The sequence below is a fragment of the Anastrepha obliqua genome, chromosome 4 (assembly GCF_027943255.1).
Source record: "Anastrepha obliqua isolate idAnaObli1 chromosome 4, idAnaObli1_1.0, whole genome shotgun sequence".
NCBI lineage: Eukaryota > Metazoa > Arthropoda > Insecta > Diptera > Tephritidae > Anastrepha > Anastrepha obliqua.
Genome location: NC_072895.1, coordinates 66,373,719 through 66,389,044, shown reverse-complemented (window position 1 = coordinate 66,389,044; position 15,326 = coordinate 66,373,719). Strand labels below are relative to the sequence as shown.

General features: G+C 32.7%; 1 protein-coding gene across 1 annotated transcript; it reads right to left on the bottom strand.

Moving 5' to 3' along the window:
- Window positions 1-6,147: 6,147 nt before the first annotated feature.
- Window positions 6,148-12,388, bottom strand: LOC129245367 (odorant receptor 49b). The gene is made up of 7 exons (XM_054883479.1): window positions 12,095-12,388; window positions 9,600-9,738; window positions 9,241-9,511; window positions 9,028-9,127; window positions 8,847-8,948; window positions 6,374-6,481; window positions 6,148-6,299 (listed from the first exon to the last, which is right to left on the bottom strand). Exons 1-7 carry the CDS (start codon window positions 12,386-12,388, stop codon window positions 6,198-6,200), a joined length of 1,116 nt encoding a protein of 371 aa, XP_054739454.1. The 3' UTR covers window positions 6,148-6,197.
- Between the last annotated feature and the right edge of the window lie 2,938 nt (window positions 12,389-15,326).

Sequence of the window (15,326 nt, the reverse complement as noted above, 5' to 3'; positions counted from 1 at the left end):
TCAACAAGTCCATTGTTAGACGTGCTGTGTGGCATGTGGCATCGTCTTGCTGAAACCACATGTCATTTGGCATTTTGGGCAAAAAAAGTTGGATATCATTTCACGGTAGCGCTCACCATTCACAGTTACGTTACGATTCGCAGTATCGGTCCATTAATACCTCCAGCCCATAAACCGCACCAAACTGTGACCTTTTCTGGATACATTGGTAGCTCTTGCATTTCTTCTGGCTGATCTTCACTCCAAAATCGAGAATTCTGCTTATTTACGTACCCATTGATCCAAAAATGAGCTTCGTCGCTGAACACAATTTTTCGACTTTAAACTTTCTTAACAGAACACGCATTTTTATAATAAAATTCTATGATTTGCAAGCGTTGTTCGTTTGTAAGACGATTCATGGTTAAATTATAGACCAAATTGAAGATGTTTGACAGTGAAAAAAAACACGAAACGTGCGTCAGCTGTTTAAACCAACTGTTTAAGGGGGGAGATACATGTAAATGCTTAAATTTTCCTTGATGTTTGTGATTTATTTTTTTTATTAAAGAGTCATTATATGTTTTTAAAAATTGGCATGTATTTTGTTTAAATATTAAAATAATACAAAAAAAATGTTTTGATTATAATAATTTAAAATGGCGGGTATACGTGAAATTCTTCCTGTGAAGGTCGGAGCGAGGCTTTTTAATCGGCGGGCATTCTAGCATCGTTTCTAGTGATCTGAAAACCAAAAAACAAACATTTTTGTGTTTATTAATGTCATAATTTGTCGGTGAACCTAAAAAAATTAAAAAAATTAAAAATTCACGAAATACAATGCTTAAAAAAATAAAATGAATTTTGGCCCTAATTTTTCATGTTGTTTTGCTCTAAAAAAATTATTTTCTCAAAAAATTTTTGGAAACTTGTAGGTTCACATAGAAAGTAATATCATTAGAAAGATGTGTGCAAAATTTCAGGAAGATCGGTCAACAACTTTTCGAGTTATCGTGTACGCCAATCCGAGAAATATAGTTTTGAGAAAAACGTGACTAAAAAGTCCCAGAGCTCGAAGGCAAAGAATAGAGTTGTCACGGTTTACGCTCTATAATATGAGAAATACTGAAAATTATGTTCTAAAAATTTGGTAACATATTCTGAAAGGTCTATACTAACATATTATGAGAAAAAAAAAATTTTTTTTTCAACATTTTACATGTATCTCCCCCCTTAAAAAGATAATAGCTGAAAAATCACCCGTTAGTTCTTTTGTAGCTAGAACTTCTATTTGATAGACGCTGCAATTTAGCTCACAATTTATAAAACTAAATACATTAATTTTATTTTATTTGTTGTAGCGCCATAAAACATTACCCATATAATATACTTTTATGGAATAACGTTCAAATGAATCCCTTGGTTGGGTATAGGACTGGGTTGGTATTTTAATGCGAAGGAGAAGCAATTATTCAATTTTACAGCAAAATGCTTTTCACATCGCCTTGGTTAAATTTATATGGCTTTTTTCTTGTACGAGTTTTCACGAGTAAGCAAGATATAAAAAAAAGAAGGTAGTTTCACTTAAAATTTTTTTTTCACATAAATTGTGCTCATTGCCGTTTACACTTTTCATAAATTGCTCAAGTACCGCTGCCACCTCAACAAATTATGGCTTTAGAAATTTTACTATTTTTTAAGATAATGTTTTACCCATTAAAAATATAAAACACACACACTTATTTAAACTTATTTTTATTGTGTTTTGACACTACAAAAATTTTGCATTATCTGTAGTGTTTCATGATCCTTAAGAAGTATTTTACCGTCAATAAAAACTTCTTTGTGTAGTCGTGAATTCCACATCTTCCATATCTTGTATATTGTCTGAAACCAATATTTCCATATTGAATAATAAAATTTGCAAAAGAAAATAGATTTCGCACATTAGATATTACAGATAACATTTGACTTGTTTGAGTTGCAATCGCAACAGCAACCGCTATGTTGCACGATTTTTTAAGGTATCACGTTCGACGTGAAATTGTGACAACTTTGGCAAAAGTACAGCGCTCTAAATGGTAAAAATTTGGTCATTGTTGCACGCCTACTCTTTTAAATCGGCATCGTAAAACTTTTTTTGCACGATTGCTTCATTCTCTTCTTTGTAATTTTTAATAGTAAATTATCTTCAATATTGGGTTTAAGTGCTGCAATACTGCCGCCTTTATTATATTGTATGTCTCGAACAAGCCCATTCTTACTCTACTCCTACACCATGCACGCGGTCATCCACTTTTCTCGGATATGCAGTGCCGCCGCGCTCCTAGAATTTTTGCAACCTCTAAATGAGCTGCATAAATTGCGGCTTACTAAATTATGATAATGATAATAAAAATGAATTCCTTATGTGTATTAAACAATGTAATATTTTCCTACCTTCCGGTTTATATTTAATTTTAAAATAAAATTACGCTCCCTGAGGCTGAAATATATTTTTTTAATTCTTAAAATTACTTATTCGAAGTCACTAGTCATTTTTGTTTTTACTTTACCAAAGAATGTAATGAATTAATTTTAAAAGAAGCAGACAAAAGCATAGTTTAAGTCAAATGGTGGCAAAACTTGAAACTTTTAAATTATTTGATTTGATTTTTTTAATTTTTCTCGGCTTAGAGATTGGCAAAATGAGATGTTTATTTACGTGTTGTTTGGTTACATTTGATAATCGTATACAATTATGTTGGCATATTCTTGTGAAAATTAATTAATGTTCAATAAAAAGAAAAAAAATATCGTTTGAACATGGGCGAGTGCGTTTTGGAACGGGAATGGACCATAAGTTATAATGTATCCCTGTACCTCGTCGAATTGCTCAGTCATTTTGCACATAACCGCAGTATGCTTCATTGGCTACGACATATCTTTAGATAGTTTACCTTTGCACCCACTTGCATTTATAAATAACTAGCGTACCCTCGCCCGCTTCGCCAGACGATAAATTCAATGATGAAAGAGAATAAAATTAATACGAAACAAAGCAAATTCTTTGATACAATTTCATTCGAACTTTATTGTAACACTTTTTGGTAGACAACGTTTTTGGTTTTTTCATCTTTCACGTGAATAATGACGATGGTTTGCCAACTCGTGAGCAAGCTACATACAATTGTCCATGAGAAAAAATTGGGTATTCTAAATTAATACCGCACATTTGTAGAGACTGTCCTTGCGCCTTATTAATTCTCATAGCGAAGGCAAGGCGAATAGGGAACTGCAAAAGTTTGAAATCGAATGGTAAATCCGCCGGAATCAGTGGAATTCAGGGTATCAAAATGTCTTCTCCTTTGTACTTCCCTTTCAAAATTGTTGCTTCGATAACGTTACCCATTAGCTTCTTCACAGCGAGTCTTGTACCGTTGCAAAGTCGGGGCATATTACTATTGCGCAGCATAATAATCGGTGCTCCAATTTTTAATCGTAAATTATGAGGTGGTAAGCCTGGCAAATCGAGTGAGTTTAAGAATTCAGTTGGATAATTTACGACCTCATCTTGATCAGTAATAGTGTCCATTGACTTATACGCAACTATGTCACCAGGTATTTGATCTAAAATAGCTGAATTTATATCATTGACGTCCTTATTTTTCCCAGCTAAAATTGCTCTTTCGCTGAGTCAATCATGGTTTTTGTAATGTTGAACTATGTTTGGAAATACACTCTGTATCAATGCCTCTTTAGACTGTGCAAAAGTGCAGAAATTGTTAGGCAATGTTATCATTCCTGTTGTTTTTGAAAAAAGGTTAATTTTTTTTTGGGTAAAAAGTGTTTTGAAGTTTTTAAAAACACTTCGCTCTAACAAATTTCTTCTCAGTTAATTGCTGAAAATTAAATATTTTGAAAAAACAATTTTTTTTTAATTTAACGTTTTTGAGAAAATTTTGTTCTTGAAAAAATTTCATACTTTTGTAAAAGTTTAAATTGATTTGTTAAAAAAGATTTGTTGTCCGCTTTGAAAAACACCCCCTCGAAAAAATGTATTCTCTATTAATAGTGGAATATGAAATGCTTTGAAAACACCATTTTTTTTTAATTTTGTTTGGTTTTCAGAAAATTTTGTTTTGAAAAAATTTCATACCCTTGAAAAAGTTTTATTTTATTTTATTTGTTTAAATTTTTTGAAATTTTTTTTTTTGTAATTTTAGAAAAACACCCCTTCGAAGAAATTTCTTTTATCTTTTTGAGCAAAATTTGGTTTTGAAAAAATTTCATGCTTTCGAAATTTTTTTATTTTACTTTATTTCTTCAAAATTTTTGAAAACAATTTTTTTTATAATTTTCGAAAAACACCCCTTTGAAAAAATGTTTTCTATGTGTCATAGTGGTATTCCATTAACTTTTAGGATTATAGTCAAATACTTACAAATATCTACGCTTTCACAAATAGCAACAATAAACAAATTTCCTCAAAACCAAAAAATTTACTTTTTTTCTAAAAAAATTCTAAACAAACAACGTAATAAATTTAGAATTTTGTGTTCACGAAAAAACAGTATTGTTTTTATTGTATTAACTGAAAACCAAAATGTTGCAAAAAATCAAAACAAAACTAAATTATTTTTTTGTGTTCATTTGGTCCATATGTTCCATAAAAAGTTGATATGGTAAATAATATGCAGGATCTGATACACGCAAATTTTCATTGACCATTATAGTGACAAAATTATCGATCACCAATTCCAACAGGATTTCAAAATCAGAGTTGGAATGAGTTATTGTGTGGTGTACTTCTGAAAAAATGAGAAATAAACAAAACAAATCTAAAAATTCGAATTCTAACTTTATCTTGTGTATGTTCTTATTACCTTTGAATTTTTCCAATGAAGCACCATTCATTTTAAATTTTCCAAGAATTTTTTTTTATCATTTCGCGTTTCTTTCCTTTTTCATTCGATTCCAACATTTGTTCATAGCCGAAAACATCGTTTGCAACGCATTCATTTCCATATAGAATTGGTCAAAGAAAGCATTGCTCAATTGAATTGAAACATTATTTTCATAAATACTTAGGACCTTAACTAATGCACCTTGGTACATACCTAACGCAGATATTCATCGCGACCTTGACGTCGATACTATTGATGAAACAATACAAAGGGCTAGCAGAAGACACATAAATAGACTATTAACGCATACAAATCCTATGATGAGAAGACTACCAAATAAAGAAAAATCTACCCAAAGTCGGCTTAACCGTCAAACACCAACAGATCTTGCAAAATCCTTGTAATCAATTGTCAACTAATCGTATATGTCATTGTTTGTTAACCACTTGTTTTTAAATAATATGTATATATTTCTTCTAAATGAGCTTGGGGGCATTGGCCCTTCAATATCACTCTCATTCCATCTTTTTGTAAATCAAATTACTTATTGTCTAACGACAGGTGTAATACTTTATGGAAGAAATAAAAAAAAAAAAATTTTTCATTCGAATCATTTGAAATTTCTGTACCTATACAATAACGAAAAATTCAAAAAAAGTTGTACACATAAAATGAATGTCGATTCGAAACTTACTTTAATCTAAGAATCGAGCAAGTTTTGTTTTGTACAATATTTTGATTTTTTCTTTTTTTTATATGAAGAAAATATTTAAAAGAAATTTTTTTTTGCTAAAAACCTTCCCCTAGTGGATCCCTATAATATGAAAAAAGAACGAATAAAATTGGCCTCGTATCGGCCCAAAAAAATGCGTACAAACGAACATCATTTCATTTTTATATATATAGATTTCGTTAGAGTAATTAAACCAGAATCACGAGTTTGTTTGTATTTTCCCGTCCAATTATGATATAAACAATTCTCTGAAAATAAATTACATCTGCCCAACGAATTCATCCGGCTTATAAAAATCAGCTCGTTTTGACAGTCTGAAAGACAAAAGCAAAAACAAAATACATGTCAATTTTGTTTTTGTACTACTGCTATCACCATGAATAGATACACCTTGAATATAGGTCTCAGTGCAAAAATTTGATGGTGAAAATTTAAGTTTATATTTTAATTTTTAAGCTGTCAAAAATTTACAATCCAATGTACTTTTTTATCAAAGTTATAAAATTACAACTAAAACTTCAAAATTCAAAAAACCTTCAATAGTGCTGTAAGCCTTCAATCTACCTTCACAGTTACGTTTATTCAAAAAATTTAAGCATTTAGGTGTAAACACGTTTTAGCAGAGTGAAGTAAGTGTAGGAGGCATTGAGTAAGGATTGGAAAAGCTCCAGCGAAATGGGATGAATATGTCCTACCATCATCTGAAAAAAATTAAAAAATAAAACCAGACTAAATTAAATACATATATACGACATTAATATGTCACTCTTCCTACCGCTGGTGGCTTCTGGGCTCGCAAGATCATCAAAAGAATGTATTTTTGCACCGGTATTGGAAATGTGAACCATTCAGTGTCATAAGCAGCGGCTGCAATCGCAAGATTCTATGACCACGAAAAATTAGTAGTTGGTAAGCTTTTATTTAGTAAGTAACTAAGTTTTCTTATATATCAATTATTTCTATAAAAATATGTAAAATATTAGGCAGTCTAACTATAGACCTTTAAACATTTTTTTATAAATATTTTGTGCTCTTTGCTCTGTGTAAATTTCGCTCTTCGGAACGCCGTTTAACTTTGCTTTGTTTTATCAAATACAAAAAATAAAAATCTCTGCCGCTCGTTATATGGATTTCAGAAAAAATAATAATTAGTTCCTACTCCAGGAGAAGCATTTTCAAATCGTTTAATACTTGTTTTGTTTGGAAATTTAACCGTGGACCGCTACATAATGAAACAATGAAAAAATTTAATAAGACTTCAAATTCTTTGACTTTTCATTTTTCACCCTCTAAACAAAATTTTAAATTGTCACTGAATAAATTATGTACATAAATAGATAAGTATGAAGTATTATCGTCAAGTATTTTTGTTGTAATCTGTGAGATATCAAGAATTTCAAGATTTATTAAGAATGGATAAATAAATAAATAAATTTTTAAAAATTATTATCGAAATCATCGCTGAGGCTGATTTTTGGTTAAGGGGCTTTTTTAACAAGCATAAGTACCGGATTTTGATCGGCGAAAATCCACGTCATATTTATCAGGTCCCTCTACACTCCGAAATTCACTGTTTGGAATGGATTTGCTGCGTCCACTTCCAATGGCTGTCATCCAAGTTGGTCTACTAAGGCAGACACCGAAATTCTATCTCAAGCATAGTGCCGATCTCAATGAGGTTCGTAAGAAACAACTGATTGTCAGACAACAGAAATTCTTATTTAATTTTGTATTGAACAGTTGCGCAAAATTAACGTTTTTATATTTTCTGCTTATTTAATACACCAAAACTACCTAAAAATCATGATAAAATTTAGCAACACCTTCTAACAGACTACATTTTTCGCAGCTTTGTTTCGAGGGTGCCTTAAATTTTAAAAGAAATGTTTATTTTAGAGCGGACACAGTGTCCAAAGTGGACCAAGTTTGAAAGGAGGCATGATGATGATCGCCAGTTTAATTTACATTTATACAACAAATTTGAGAACCCGAGATTTATGATTTTTATACAACTTATACACAAAAGTAGCGTTTGCTCGTTGGCTGGAGTGGGTGACTCGAAAGACAAGTCTCACACGTTTGGGTTTTCAATGCATTTTACCACTTCCATCCAAAAAAAAACAAGGATATGTGACTATAACATGGTTGTAAAAGCTGTGGATCAAGCCATAATTCTTTCGTTCTCAATTTATCCTGCATAAAGGGGTATCTAGTTTTGAAATCAGTGACCAGAGCTTCTGTTTGCTACTACGGATGAGAATTAGACTAACTCTTGCTCACACCTTATCGCGATCCAATTGCTGAAATATGAATAAATTTAATTTGCAACATCGGTGAAAGAATAATGGGAATGTCGATTTGTCGAATGATTAAGCATTTTCCGAAGGAAATTATTTTTGTATTATATAATGAAGTATGTCGAGCTGTATGTCGAATCTTCAGTGTTGCCAGTTGTGAACAACCAGCAAATCATGATGTACTATATTTCTGAAGAGACCCTATGCTTCTACTTTATTTAAATTTTATTTGAAGGGGAAAGTTACATATTTATAAATAAATTTCACCCTTTTTGGGTGTTTGGCCGAGCTCCTCCTATTTGTGGCGTGCGTCTTGATGTTCTTCCACAAATGGGGGGACCTACAGTTTCAAGCCGACTCCGAACGGCAGATATTTTTTATAAGGAGCTTTTACATGGCTGAAATACACTCGGAGGTTTGTCATTGCCTACCAAGGGGCGGCCGCTATTAGAAAAAACTTTCATTCTTCATTTTGGTGTTTCAAGATTCGAACCTTGTATATAAAGGGTGATCAGATTGGAGGTACTTTATTCAATAGGTTTTTGAGAGATCACGCGAGATCAAACTAAATACATAATTTTTTCAGTATTCATAAGGAAAGACTTACACCTTAACAACGTTTACAAATCGTACAATTATAACGTATTCGTATTACGAAAATTGACGCTCTGTGAAAAGTGTTCATCACGCGCTCAGGTCAACAATTTTGTTCAGCAATGAAACCCATTTTTGGCTTACTAAAATTATTCATGAGTTACCGATCGAATACTCCAGCGAGTAAATCAAAATTGGTGTTTACGGATGGCCGAATTACGGCGCATTTGCGACCAACATTTGAAAGAGATGATCTTTAAAAAATAAATGTTAGAATAGTTCTACACAAATTTAATAATTGTTTTATATAAATTTTTAATCTGATACCTCTAACTTGATCACCCTTTATTGTAGTACCTGTTCCCGCAGTTCATTCGCATACCAGTACAGTGACAAAATCTGTGCAAATATCATTGCAATATAAGCACAAACGATAATCGCCTGAGCTGAGGAGTCGACCTGTAACGAAATGTCGATACATAAATGAAAATAAATTAATATTGATGAATTAGTTTTTGAAATTCCACCATCTACTTACAATAATCAATAAGAAGAGCAGTGCACATAAGAGTGTGCCAAAAGCGAGGAATTCCAAAAGAAAAATGTAGGTCGTCAAATCATTCACTTGGCCGATATAGCTGCATACATGGAAGAGTAAATATATTGGTATGTACGTTTATATGTAGAAAAACATTCGGTGGAGAAAGCTTTTGATACATTTTTCATTTTATATTATATGTAAGTTACTCACTTTATAATGCCCAGCTGATATTTAATGCATTCCTTAATATTTTTGTGAATCAACGAATCGACATGCCTCACACGATGTAATGTTTTCAAACGAAATTGCAAAGCTTTGCACATCACAATGCCAAACATAATTAAGGCGACAATTAGACTTGTATAGGGAATATACATGCAACAGCCCATGGGAGTGATTATCATCTGATAAACGTACCAAAATTCATAGAACGGACTCTTATATTCGTCAACGCCTGGAATCATGCTACCAAAAGGTAAAACTTTTGACGAAAGAAAATGGAAATAACGGAAATTTATATTATATATAATATTATTAATTTGGAATGAGCACCATAAAAAATAGCGAACCTCTTTCAGTGGTAAAAAATGGATAGAGAGCAAAACCGAAGCAAGTGAGAAGCCCAAGAAAGAGATTACCCCGCGCCATATATTTTCCTGTTGAATTAACCTCGTTTAGTAAATCCTGTATGTAAAAATCTTCTGATTTCTAAGGAATAAATAAAAGAAGAATCGTATCAAATATTAGAAAAAGGTTTAAGATCTAATAATTTTGGGTGCGATTTGTTCAACTTTTTAAAAGATTTCGGAATGCCGCAAAATAAAGTATATTTATATTCTATATATATATATGTTTATGCTTATAATTATATATATGTTTGTGTCTAATTGTTGCATATACCTCTGCAAGATAAATGGTTTCTCATCGCTCAAAATATCAGATCAAAAACTTAAAAATTTGGTATTCAGAAAACAGCAATGGCAATCGACAAGTTCCCTAATTCCTTAATGTTGACATATTGTATGGATCACTTTAAATAATTTTGAAAGACCACTTAGATCTCAGCCGCATATCCTGTACTTGATATTTTCAGCCGCAACTTTCTTTGAAAGAGAGATTCACTTTGGCCATGAAATGCAACTTGAATTAAGAAACAACCGACCAATCGCGCGAATCATGCGCTAAAGATGGACAAAGATCATTTGAAAGGAGACTGTACAGTTTGATATCAGTTATTACGAGTATATTTCCCCGTCATTCTTAGGTGGAACATAAGACCTTATGCTGTTAAGATATGCTTTTTCGCATGAAGTAATAAATTTGAAACCTTGCTATTGCCTGCTAAAGGGCGACTGTTGTCAACTTTTGTTCGTGTCAGAGCATTGAACTTAATACCTGCTGATGGAGGCAGATGTAAGGAAAAGCCCTCTTTGCGTCGGGAAGATCTCATTGTTTCGCTTGGTGTATCTAACTCTTTATTGCACTTGTCCAAAAGCGTTACGCAGTTACTAATAAAAATTAAGAAGAAGAAGAACTACACATATAACCCCGGTGTTTGTTGTGTTTATATTCCCATTAGAAGTTTCACATACAGAGTAGAGCTGACAGCTACCCACATTTCGTGTACTTGATATTCTGTAATGCAATCGCCAACAGAAAAGGCATCGAACCCCTTTTTTTCTCTGGAGCGTGTATTTTTTCGCATGATATGATCTGGACATCAACTTGTACATTCTATCGACTACCGTGATTGTGTAGCCAACGGGCAAAGGCCCATATAATATCTTATATAGATTATTACGCGCCTGTGGGGCGTTGCCATTGTTCCAGCTTCGGCAATATGTGCTTTTTGCTTATAGAGGAGATTATTTTAATGATTAATACTCGCCATATACAGTAGCGAACACAGAAATCTTGACACTCAAATATCCACAAAACTTTTATTGTACTTTTGCACACCTGAAGTCGATGCCAAAATTATTTGTAAAAATGGATATGCATATACAATACATATACGAGTACATGTTCCTTAACTGTTTTAATATAAGATTCGAGTGGTCTAGAAATTTCAAAAAATTAATTTTTTGTTTTTTCGATATTTCGAAAATATAGTCTTAAGAATATACTGTGAAATTTTCATGCGGAAATTCTCAATATTATAGTATCTACAGCCCATTAACTAGGTAGAGAGCGGTCCGCGCGCTCCTGTAACTCAGCTGATTAATAATTTTTTTGCTTTTTGTGTTTCAGATAAACAGAAGAGCCAAAATGGATAACTCTGTCCAGGTCCAAATTTTCGGGTGGGTCAACTTCTACTACTTTAAAATTATTAAAATAAAAAAAAAAATCATTTTTGTATGTAAAGGTAGTTAAATAAAAAACCTAAAAAAATTAAATACCGTTTTTCATTTTTCTTATTGTAAAAAAATTCTGAAAATACCCTAAATTTTCGAGCTCGAGCGACCACCGGGACCCCTTAATAGCCTTAAATTGGAGCATTTATAAAGTAATATTTTGCTGCTTGGAAATTGAAATTACTTTGAGGAAAAATTATAACCATACTAAATCTGACTTTAGCTGCGAAAGTTGCGGTTTTTGTGACGTTAAGTTCAAATTTTAGTTCTTCACAGTCGCTCATTTTTATGGTACATTTTTGCACGACTTATCAATCGCACACACAAATAGTGATTAAAAAGGTATGTAAACTAAGTGGCACAGAAAAAAAATTTAATCCCACTAGATTCCGCAAAAGTTTAATTATAATTGACCGCCACACAAGTGCCCAGATTAGAGTGTCCGCTACGGTATAGCTCTACATGGAACGCAAATAACAAACGTTCTCGCCTTCTTTACTTTAAAACAACTTAATAAATATGTTTCTCGACCATCCTGGTGTATCCAAACATTTATCTGTCTCTGTAATACATATATGATAGCAGGATATCAATGAAAAAGTCAAATACAAACGATCATTCGATGTATAGCACTCCTAGTTCAGTACCGAAAGTGCGAGCACTTAAGCATACGAGCATTTTAACCTTATGATTTACATCTTAACTCGTACCTTTAAGTCATAGTAAAAAATTTCCAAATCACTCAACAACTGTTCGTACTTCTTCCGATCGTACAGTAGCAGATAAGCCCTCAGTATTGTATTGAACCACAGCACCAGCATGTAGGAGTTCCTAATTATGGCGCCAATACCCTCGCTGGTGCGAACCATATAATAGAGTTGAGTGAACACCAAAAACGTTGTCATCGATAAGCAAACGTAACGACGCCAAGTATGCTCATAGATCAGTGACCAGAAGCGAAGAATTCGTACACTCATATAGATCATTTGCAGATCATCGAACATGTTGTTGTTGTTTTTCTAACAAGTTAAAGTGGTAACGCGAATGTATATCTGAACTGCACTTACTCAATTCAACTTTTCATTTATATGCAAAATTCAACAAACATTTTTGAACGTCACTTGGTTGCCTGTAATAATTTGACCTTGAAAGGATAATTTTGAATTCAGGCAAATTAGTTAAAATATATAATCTGCATGACATGAAATGTACAACCGAATGATGGTGTGATTTGTAAAATATGTTACTGAACACTGCACAAAATTAGCAACCATTTGAGAAATTAAAGAAAATTTGTTGTATGCGTAACAAACAGAATTATGAGTTGTACTTGTTCTAGCTTTTAATTGCTAACACAGATCCTCAAGTCAAAGTTCTTTCTTATATACTCCTTAAAAAGGTAAGTACGTATATTACATTGTTTTAAATACAATAATGTTTTAAAACATAGGAATGAGTGTGCATTAGGATGGCTCAACACTTTTTGTTCTATGGTCAAAAAAATTAGACATCTACTTTTTTTTTAATTTACTCGTGCTCCCAACGTTTTCAAAATTATCATTGAGTTTATTTATTTATTTAATTTATTTAAGTAAGGAATGCAATTATATTCTTGCTAGCCTAGCATTATAAATAGGATCTATGAGTTTGAATGTGATTTAAGTTTAAATTTTTCAATGGCGCTCCAATAAATGACAAGTCGATATCTTTGGCATTATTTAGTTCACTTGGAGTTCGCGCAATGGGTGCATTCATAGCATAATTGAATTTGTTTAATTGCGCATGAAACACGCAAAATGGGGCAAGTTCCTAACAGGTATATTGTTAGATAGTCTTCTTCGTTTTGAATACGCTCTTGATTTTCATGTGAGTGGCTTGGAAAGCCCTCCAGATAAAAGCGGCGTATTCTAAACTGGCCCTATCAATGCTATATACAAGTTTTTGAGAGTAAAAGGATCTGATAAATGTGAACAATTACGTCGAAAAAAGGCGTATATATTCGGAATTTAGTAGTCTATATGGTTACTGAATGTGAGTTTAGAGTCGAATATACCCCTACATTTGTAATTTGGCCTGTAGTTTTCAGTTTAGACCTCGAATTATGGTAGGTATAATATATAAGGCGTTTTTCAATAGGTGCGCTTCAATTTTTTTCTGATAGGGAGGGCGAACGATGCAATATTTTTTATTTTTCGCTTGTCATTTGTAAACTTCATTAGTATACATTTCATCATGGAACGCTACACACTTGAGCAACGCTTGCAAATCATTGAATTTTATTATAAAAATGCATGTTCTGTTAAGAAAGTTTAAAGTCGAAAAATCATCTTCAGTGATGAAGCTCACTTTTGGCTCAATGGCTTTGTCAACAAGCAAAATATGCGTTACTGGGCAGAAAGCAATCCACACGTAATTCATGAGGCACCGTTGCATCCCGGAAAAATCACTGTTTGGTGCGCTTTACATGCCGGCGGCGTAATTGGCCCATATTTTTTCGTTGACGAGAACGATCGCCACGTTACTGTGAATGGAAATCGATACCGCGACATGATAAACGATTATTTTTTGCCGCAATTGAATGGTATGGACTTAGACGACATGTGGTTTCAACAGGATGGGGCCACAAGCCACACAGCACACGCTACAATTGATTTGTTGAAGAGTAAGTTCGATGAGCGCATTATTTCCAGAAATGGACCGGTCGAATGGCCGCCGCGCTCGTGTGATTTGACGCCTCTAGACTATTTTCTTTGGGGTTATGTGAAGTCATTGGTCTACAGTAACAAGCCGGCGACGATTTGTGAGCTCAGAGCCAATATAGAACGCGAAATTGCTGGAATTTCGGCCGATTTATGCAAAAGAGTGGTCGAAAATTGTGTTCAACTATTGGACTTCGTAAAACGTGCACACGGTGGTCATGCAAAAGAAATCGAATTTCATACTTAGATACAAATATGTTCAAACTCGATAATAAAAACAAAATTAGTTAAAAAAGTCAAACCGTTTGTGTTTTATTAAAAAAAAAAGTTGAAGCGCTCTTACTGAAAAACGCTTTATTTATTTGCTTTTCTTGAAAAAACTACTTAAGAGCATTCAAATATAAACGACAGTATTCAAGAATAAACTTTCGCCAAGTCAGAAAGCAATAAAACTGAACTTTCAGCATTCGATATATCGGAGTAAATTTTAATATCATCATCGAAATGGAGAAATTTCGAAAAATGAAAACATGAACTTATACCATTAATAAAAATTATGAAGGGAAGTGGACCGAGAATACCACCTTGAGGAACATCGGACGAAACCAGGAAAGGGCGAGAAGTTGTGTTTTCCAGTGCAACTGAGCAGGTCCCGTAGTTAATTTGCTTATAAATATTTTATTTCCATGGAAAAAATGCACTTTTTTTAGATAAATTTGGTATATAATGTTAACAGATCAATATTTTTTGATATTTTTGGTACAATTTTATATCAGACTTACGAAAAAATTATTTTTTCCCATGGTAATTTTCAAAGCATTGACAATTTGTTGAATTTTTTAAACAAAAAAACAAATTTGGAGGTCAACATTAAGAAAAAAATGTTGTTTTTGGTCACCCTAATGTACTTATTCAAGTGTGAGTTTAAGTTTGTTACCGACTATTGTAAAAACGCAATCCACATTTTTCACTATTTCCTACCTTGGTTGGGGTTAAATAACAAAGAATACATACATACATATGTATTTATAATGGAATGAGGGTGAGTCCAAACTTTGGTTATTAATTATTTCATACACATGTATCATTCATACATACCCACTATTTTTACAAATCTTTGCGGAAGACTTACAAACATTCAACTTCCTCAAAATGTTACTTGTGAAATTTCTGAATTAATTAAGAAATCAAAGCAACTTAAAGAATTTGGAAACTTACGCAAAACTTTATGTAAGAAATAGTT